The sequence below is a fragment of the Miscanthus floridulus genome, chromosome 3, assembly GCF_019320115.1.
Source record: "Miscanthus floridulus cultivar M001 chromosome 3, ASM1932011v1, whole genome shotgun sequence".
Lineage (NCBI taxonomy): Eukaryota > Viridiplantae > Streptophyta > Magnoliopsida > Poales > Poaceae > Miscanthus > Miscanthus floridulus.
The window spans coordinates 79,786,121-79,794,650 of NC_089582.1; the positions used below are offsets into that span (position 1 = coordinate 79,786,121).

An 8,530-nucleotide genomic window follows, 5' to 3' on the forward strand; every position below is an offset into this window, starting at 1 on the left:
GTAGGTGAAAGCATTCGGTCATTGTCCAGCATGTTACAATCACAGAGTATCGAACTTTCTCGCGTGTGCATTCAGAAAAGAGTAGTACACATTGTGCCAACGATTAACATTTATATAATGCCTAACGCAAGTGAAAGGATTCAGTCATTGTTCGGCATGTTATAATCATGTAGTTTCAGACTTTCTCGTGTGTGCATTCAGAAAAGAGTAATACACATTGTGTCAACGATTAACATTTATAATGCCTGACGCAGGTGCAATCATTCAGAACAGAAATACATTAATAAGTTACTAAGTTACCTATGGTATTTTATATGTTTCGTGGATTAGTTGGAGGCCAATGTGCATTTCACTGTCGATGGCAAGCAGATCCAGCATTAGGAGCTACATCCACTCCTAGCACCAGGCCACGACCTCCTCCTTTGTGGGTTGCACATCGAACAACCAGTGGCATAGCCCCTCGGTCCATTTCTCCATGAAGCACTTTAGGACCTTCTTCATCATTGACTCCAGCAACACGACTGGCTTCCACTTGGTGAGGAGCATGTCAAACACGTCGTACCCTTCATTCGGCGGGATGACACTAATGGCAATGAACCGGGATGCCAAGCGTGGTACAACGAGCTTGTCGACGAATGGTGCCCACCAATCGGTCCCACCAAAAGCGAGCTCATAGTGCAGCACCATCTTGTCATTGCAATCTGCCATGAAGAACCACCTGCATAGAGCACCCTACCAATCTTTTCCAGGGAACTCACCCTATAGGAAGTCAAGCATTTTCTAGGGTGAAATCTCAGACGCCCACCTCATCAAGTGGTCAACCCGCGCATCCGTAGCTACCATTCCTCCCGATGGCGGCTAGTTGCAAACATTTCCAAGTCCGCACTTCAGGTAAGGAATGATGACACCATCGACAAACCCATTCCAAATGTCAGGCCACGTCGCTTGCTTCCATGGTAGCAGAATGTCATAATTTTTGTGCGCGTTTTCACCAATACACTTCAACAGGAACTTCTAGAACACGGTCAGCACCTTGGTGAGTGTTGACAAAATCTGGTCAGCAGTCTACTGAGGGGTATACCCATGGTAGTAGATGATTGGTGGAGGTGCACGTAATAGGAACCGGATGGTGACACAAGGCATAGAGACAGCGATTTAGACAGGTTCGGGCCGTCTGATTGACATAATACCCTACGTCATGTGTCTTTGTTGGATTGTACTAAATGTGAGATCCATTTGAGGGGGTCTCGACCCGCCTTATATAGTCTAGGGGGTAGGGTTACAAGTCGGTTTAGGCCTAGATCTATTCAGTTATATGGTAAGTATTTATAAGGAATACGATATCTATCATATCCAAAAATATCTTCCTTCATCACCAAGATGCCTTCTGATTGCCTTGTGGTGCACGCCAACCAGAACTGGGCACCATAGGCCTTGATCTTATGGGCTGGACCTCCCCTAGAGGTGCATCCAATGTCCATTGCCATGTGTACCTAGGGTTATACCCCCCACATCTAGTCCTCGAGCGCCTTGTATCCGCTAAGCAATGTCATCTTGAGCATGTCCGAGCAGTTTAACTTGTAGTCAGCCAACAAATCTGGCAATCTAACCAGTTTAACTAGTAATCCAATCAACAGAACAAAGTGCTGACCAGTTTAACTGGTAATCCGACTGGTAGAAATTGAAGCCAGCCAATTTATCAGGTGACCTGACCTCAGACTTAGCCAAGTAAGGCTTGCCAGAAGGATGTAAGGAGGTCAAGTTTAAAATTTAAAAATTCTCCACCTTAGGTGAAGTGTACACACTTAGGCTTCCTTGGCGAAGTCAAATGATCATCATTCATGGCTTATGCAAAGAAGATATTAGTACTGATATATGTGTCACAAGGTGCAATATATACATTGTAGTCCCCAAGCCTAATAGTAGGTGAAGAAAACACCTGGTGTCAGGATCAAAGAATTTCAATGATCACTTAGTTAGGATAACCAACTCCTAGCTTAGCCTGGAGCACAACTAGTCCCTAGCTTAGCTGAAAACCAGTAAGAAGAAAAAATAGTACATTCATCGCAAGGTGAAGTGTACACACTTAGTCGTCGAGTCTACTATAAGATAAAAAAACATCTTGTAGCAGGATCAAAGAATGAAGTGTAAAGGATGAAGTCCCCGCGCTTAGCACTGGATACGTGGAGTAAAATTCAATAATACGGAGCGGTAAAACATGGAGAAAACAGAAAGTGCTTAGCACTGGATTGCTGTGATAGATATACTTATCAAAGCCCCTGACGTGCCGCCCAAGATCAGCATCTTGATCTGGACAGCATGGAAAACATTGATATCACACATGACATGCAGCGTCAGCAAAACATAGTAAGCCAACAAGCGAATTGGCAGATGAAGTCCCCAGCTTAGCTGGCAAGCCCCCAACATAACTGATGATGAAATGATAGACAATCTGACCAGTTGGTTGGCGAAGAATCAAGTAACGAGCAGCCCAACCAACTGGTCGGCAGCGAAGTGAGCACTGAGTAGGAGTGAATGCCGAAAGGTCCGACCAACTGGTCGGCGATGAAGTCATAAACCTAGTGGTCTAACCAGTTGATCAACAGAGAAATCCGAAGGCCAGATGGTGCAACCACCCAGATGATGATCCTACAATACAAATATGTAGGACGGGTAGTACAAGATTTAAAAATAAAATATATGAACTTGGTGATGAAGAAAACAGAGCAAAATTTATCAGGAGCAATGTATCGGTGAATTTTATATCCTGCAGAGCAGTTTATGTTTATTTGGAGTTTATTCATAATTGCATAAAGGACTAAATCTCCGTGCTTAGCACTAGACATAGGAGTAAAATTTGGAGAGTGCTGAGCACTTAAAAATGGAGAGAATACTTAGCAATTAACCATGGTGAATTTTGGGGAGTGCTTAGCACTATACCATGGCAAAATTGTAGAAAATGGAGAGTGCTTAGCACTATACCATGGTGAACATTAGTGAACATGGCAAAATTTGGAGAACATGGAGAGATTTGGAGAGTGCTTAGTACTTTACCGTGGAGAGATTGGAGACCGTGGTGTAATTTGGAGAACATGGAGAGATTTGGAGAGTGCTTAGCACTTTACCATGGCGAGATTGGAGACCATGGCGAAATTTGGAGAACATGGAGAGATTTGGAGAGTGCTTAGCACTTTTCCGTGGTGAGATTAGAGACCGTGGTGAAATTTGGAGACCCGAGGCGAAAATTGCAAATTGTGGAGGGTGCTAAGCACTGTACCGACAAGACGTGGGGGCATTCTATCATGAGATGTTTGTGCACACTTAGGAATGCATGCATCACCAAGGAGCCGCTGCCGATCACCCGTAGTGTAGAGCACTACTGCTAATGCATACTTGGGGATATAGGCATCACCAAGGAGCCGCTACCGATCACCCATGGTGCGGAGCACTACTGCTCATGCATACTTGGGAATATAGGTATCACCAAGGAGCCATTGTCGATCGCCCATGGCGTGGAGCACTACTGCTCATGCATACTTGGGAATATAGGCATCACCAAGGAGCCACTGCCGATCGCCCTTGGCGTGGAGCACTACTACTCATGCATACTTGGGTGCTAAGTCGAGGACAGGGCTGCTTTTGAGTAACGCAAATGAGAACGTGGCTGGTCGTCGACTCAAATGATGATAGAATGCATTGTCTCAAAGATGTTTAGCATGGAGAAATAAGTATTTCCAGAAAAATTATGGAAAGCAAATGGAGAAAACATCATAGATAGAATCATTATTGAAATGCATATATGCACAAAAAGGTACATATGTTTTGTAGGATGCCTCAAGGATAGAAATGCCTAAGGTGTTCGATGTGCCAGGAATTAGGGATGTCAACACCGTCTTGATCACAGAGCCTATATGACTTGGTCGGTCACAGCCTTGATGATATACGGACCCTCCCAAGGTGAAGATAGCTTGTGCATCCCGTTGGTCTTCTGTCTCCTGTGGAGTACCATATCACCGACCGCGAAGGATCGCTCCTAGATATTGCGGTTGTAGTACTTACATATACTATCCAGGTACTTGGCCATCTGAACACATGTGACCAAGCATTCTTCCTCAAGTCGGTCGACATCGTCTTGGCGTGCCTGATCATTGGTCTCTTAATCATAATTCTCCATCCTTGGTGCTCGGAAAGCAACATCGGCGGGAAGCACGGCCTCTGATCCAAACACCAAGAAATAGGGGGAGACTCTAGTATTGTAACTAGGCTAGGTCCTAAGTCCCAGACCATATCTGGTAGTTCTTTGAGCCATTTGCCCGAATGTTTCTAATCCTTCTCATATAACCTCTTCTTTAGGGCGTCTAAAATCATGACGTTCGCTCGCACAACCCGCCCATTGGCCCTAGGGTGTGCGACCGATACATACTTAACGGATATGCACCGATCCTCATAGAAATCCTAGAAGTCACTACCGGTAAATGTAGAACCAAGGTCGATGATGATACTATTCAGTAGCCCAAACCTATGGATGATGTTATTGAAGAGTTCTGCTGCTTTCTTTGCTGTAGACTGGATGAGCGGCTTGTACTCAATCCACTTAGAGAATTTGTCAATAGCGACATAAACCCATCAGAATCCTCCAGGGGCTTTCCTGAATGGCCCAATCATGTCCAGTCCCCATCATGCGAAAGGCCAAGAGGCGGGAATCGTCTACAGAGCCTAAGCTGGAATGTGGATCTGTTTGGCGAATAATTGGCAACCCTCACACCATCGGATGAGTGTTTCGGCATCTGCTACTACTGAAGGCTAGTAGAAACCTGCTCGGAAGGCTTTGCCGACCAGACTTCTAGAGGCTGTGTGGTTGCTGCAGGATCCAGCGTGGATTTCTTGAAGCAATGCCACTCCTTCCTGAGATATGCACTTCTGAAGCAATACCTCCTTTGCATTCTTCCACATTAGCTTGCCATCGACTAGCATATAATGCTTGCTATGGTGAATTAGGTGTTCCATTTCATTCTTGTCAGATGGTACATCTGTAGTGGTCAAGTACTTGATAAAAGGCTCTCGCCAATCACTGCTCGGCGCGGGAATTACCAGGACTAATTGCTCGGTAGGGGAAGATTCATGAACTGCTTGCTCCTACTTAATGGATGGAGTTTGAAGATCCTAGACAAAGACACCAACTGGGACCTCAGCTCTAGTCGACCCTAGCTTAGATAACTGATCAGCTGCTTGGTTCTGATCTCGAATGACGTGGTGGTATTTGATATCGTAGAACTTGCTCTCCAACTTTCTGATTTTCGAGCAGTAAGCATCCATCTTGTCACCGGTACAAGACCAATCTTTGTTGACCAGATTAATGACAAGCACGGAGTCATCGTATACCAAGGGGCGTTTAACACCAAGTTCAATAGCAATGCAGATACCATGGAGACAAGCTTCGTACTCGGTGGCATTATTGGAGGCTAGAAAATGAATTCAGAGGACATATCAAAGGTGATCCCTAGATGGAGAAATAAAAAGATACCTGCCCCAGCACCATCATGGCTAAGGGAGCCATCAAAGTACATGACCCAATGCTTGGGTCAATCAACTAAGACAGAAGCTTGCATGTCGGTCCATTCAGCGATGAAGTCAGCGAGCACTTGAGACTTTATCATTGGACGGCCCCTGAAATCAATGGAGTATGTGTCGAGCTCTACCGCCCATTTAATGATGTGGCCATTGGCTTCCTTATTACGTAGGATGTCACCCAGGGGATACTCAGTAACCACTGCTACTTGATATGTCTTGAAGTAATGGCGGAGCTTCCTGGACGTAATAAGGATAGCATACAACAATTTCTGGACCCGAGGATACCGAGCCTAAGACTCCTTTAGGACTTTGCTAATGAAGTATACAGGGCACTAAACCATATAGGCATGCTCGGCTTCTTCTCATTCGATGACAATGACCGTACTGACGACACGGTTGATTATGACAATATAGACCAATAAGGTTTCACCAGGCTATGGTGCTGTCATAACTAGAGGCATCATGAGGAAATGTTTGAGCTCGTCAAAGGCCTTGTTGGCTTTAGGCATCCAAGTGAACTTCCCCAAAGCTTTGAGCAGCTTGAAGAAAGGTAAACCCTTTTCCCCCAATCGAGATATGAAACGGCTTAAAGCCGCCATGCATCCTGTTAGCTTCTAGACATCCTTTACGTGGGTCGGTGGTTTCATCTTGGTGACCACTTCTATCTTTTTTGGGTTTGCTTCGATGTTGTGGCGACTGACGACGTTGCCTAGGAGTATACCAGATGGAACACCGAATATGCACTTAGTGGGATTTAGCTTCTATTGGAATTTCTTTAGGTTCTAGAAGGTTTCTTTGAGGTCGATGATGAGGTTATCAGTAGTCTTAGACTTAACCACCACATCGTTGATGTAGGCCTCGACGTTCTTCCCAATTTGCTCTTGGAGGCATCTTTGGATAGCCCTCTGGTAGGTGGCACTAGCATTCTTTAGCCCAAAGGACATGGTGGTGTAGCAATAGGCACCGAAGGGTGTGATGAATGATGTCTTGATCTGGTCTTCCTCCTTTAAGGAGATCGGGTGATAACTAGAATAGCAATCGAGAAAGCATAAGAGCTCACAACTGGCTGTTGAATCTACGACCTCGTCAATGCGAGGTAAGTCGAAGGGGTCTTTAGGGTTGTGCTTGTTGAGATCAGTGTAATCAATGCACATTCTTCATTCATTATTCTTTTTTCATATAAGGACCAGATTGGCGAGCAACTCTAGGTGATACACCTCTTTAATAAAACTGGTTGCAAAGAGCCATGCTATTTCTACCCTAATGGCCTCCTTTTTGTCTTGCATGAATTGTCATAGCTTTTGCTTGATTGGTTTGGTGGTCGGTGAGACATTTAAGGAGTGCTCGATCAGCTCCCGAGGAACACCGGGCATGTCGATAGGTTTCCATGCAGCATGTCGATGTTTCTATGGAGAAAGCTGATGAGCGTGTCTTCCTATTTGTGGTCGAGATGGGCCCTGATCTAGGCCGTCCTGCTTCTATCGCCGATCACGAGCTCAACCTCCTTTGTGTCTTTGGACTTAGTCATAGACCGAGGTGGCTCCTGAGTTGGGATCGCTTGCTCCTCTGTTGGGATCTTCTTGGAGTTGGCAATGCAAACCTCCATTCTGGCTGAGAGGTCCATTGCTTTGGCGATGGTGATTCCTTCTCATTCACAGTCGTAGGCACTAGAGATGTCGGCACATGGGGTGAGAATGCCTTGCTCCGTTAGGATCTTCAACACCATGTAGACATAATGGGGCACAACCATGAACTTGACAAGAGCTGGTTGGCCAAGGATGGCGTGGTAGGTGGTGTTGAAGTCTACCATGAAGAAGTTCATGTAGTTAGTACGGAAGTGGTCGGTGGTGCCAAACTGGACTAGCAAGGTGATCTTCCCCAAAGGTTGGGATGCTCTGCCAGGTACAATACCCCAAAATGGAGAATCAACAGGGATGAGATCGTCCTTTATGAGGCCTAACTCAGTTAGGGCTCCAACAAAGAGGATATTGAGGGCACTCCCACTGTCGATGAGGACCTTCTTGAACCGCACATTGCGGATGGTTGGATCGAGCATGAGTGGGAAACACCCAGGGTATGGGATATCTGCCCACTGGTCAGCCCTACTAAACATGATAGGATGCTCCAACCAATCTAGATATTTAGGATCGGCAACCATGTCATACTTGGTGATCGACATGACCTATCGAGCGGTGAGCTTCTGCTGGTGTTTGCTCTCGGAGGCGGCGCACCCTCCAAAAATTGTGGCGACAGTCTTGCATCTTGGGCAGTAGGTCATGCGCCCTTAGGATGCTCCTCCCCTTTGCCATCGTCTGACTTGTCATCCTTGCACATTCGCCATTTTTGCTCCTCATCATGGAAAGCTTTGGCCATGCCATAGCATTGCTGCATTATGTGCTTGCTGTTCTTGTGAATTAGGCATGGACCATCAAGGAGTTCTTTGTAGGCAGCATTGAAATTTTGCTTAGCGCATGGCTGCTCTACATTATCGATGGAGTTTCCCAATCAGCGGTGACGTGGCTGTGCAGCCCTTGATCCCTCTAGCCGATCAGCTTCTTTGGAGTCTGCTTATGAGTTTACAACCTTGAGGAGTTCGCTGATGGTCTAGGACCTCTTGCCATAAATTTTGGAGCATAGCTCCTAACGATGATGGAGTCCTCTGGTGACAATGGAGATGGCCTCACTATCTAGCCAATATGCGGGTGGCCACATCCAATTCTAGATGTTGTTGACTTGGGTCTGAGCTACTTTGAGCAGCGCTTGAATCTTGAGTATCTCTGGCATTTGTGGGAGTCTAGCCAACTCATGGGTGGCCATAGCTAGATTGGCACTCGACGTCTGCTCCACTCGCTGATTACCCACCATGAGAAACTCTTGTTGGAGATTGCGGATGAGAGGTGGTGGGCCACCTCTGGCGACTTGGGCGGCGTTTTCTGCTTCTTCATTACGATGTCATTAA

General features: G+C 46.0%; 1 protein-coding gene across 1 annotated transcript; it reads right to left on the reverse strand.

The window, feature by feature from the left end:
* Positions 1–7,219: 7,219 nt before the first annotated feature.
* LOC136543928 (uncharacterized) lies at positions 7,220–7,627 on the reverse strand. The gene has a single exon (XM_066536243.1). It carries the CDS (start codon positions 7,625–7,627, stop codon positions 7,220–7,222), a length of 408 nt encoding a protein of 135 aa, XP_066392340.1.
* Between the last annotated feature and the right edge of the window lie 903 nt (positions 7,628–8,530).

Coding starts and splice junctions, on each gene's coding strand:
- LOC136543928 (XM_066536243.1), bottom strand. CDS start 7,627: ATGCTCGATCCAACCATCCGCAATGTGCGGTTCAAGAAGGTCCTCATC.